The 255-nt window shown below is 77.3% G+C and overlaps 1 protein-coding gene across 1 annotated transcript in view; it reads left to right on the top strand.

Annotated features, from left to right (window-relative positions):
- Position 1: 1 nt before the first annotated feature.
- Positions 2–255, top strand: part of KLF17 (Kruppel like factor 17) — a gene marked incomplete at its 5' end in the record, with an annotated part of 6241 nt that continues 5987 nt past the window's right edge. The window contains one exon of the mRNA XM_019528322.1: positions 2–146. Within this exon, the coding sequence (XP_019383867.1) occupies positions 2–146 (145 nt within the window). The remainder of the gene's footprint in view (positions 147–255) is intronic.

Genomic DNA, 255 nt, shown 5'->3' with positions numbered 1-255 from the left:
CGCGCTGCCCCCCGACGCCAAGCCCCGGCGCGGGCGCAGAGCCTGGGCGCGCAAGCGGACGGCGGCGCACAACTGCGAGTACCCGGGCTGCGGCAAGACCTACACCAAGAGCTCGCACCTCAAGGCGCACATGCGCACGCACACGGGTGGGTCGGCCGGGGGGCGTCGCGGCCCGGGGCCCCCGGGGCAGGAGGCTGGGCTGTGGGGGGCGCTGGGAGCCCGGGGGCGCTTGGCACGGGTCTAGTGGGACCAGGA

The sequence above is a fragment of the Gavialis gangeticus genome, unplaced genomic scaffold (assembly GCF_001723915.1).
Source record: "Gavialis gangeticus isolate Ggan-Ray unplaced genomic scaffold, GavGan_comp1, whole genome shotgun sequence".
In the NCBI taxonomy this organism is placed as follows: domain Eukaryota; kingdom Metazoa; phylum Chordata; order Crocodylia; family Gavialidae; genus Gavialis; species Gavialis gangeticus.
Note: the sequence above shows the minus strand (reverse complement) of the source record. Positions and strands in the feature narration are given on the sequence as shown.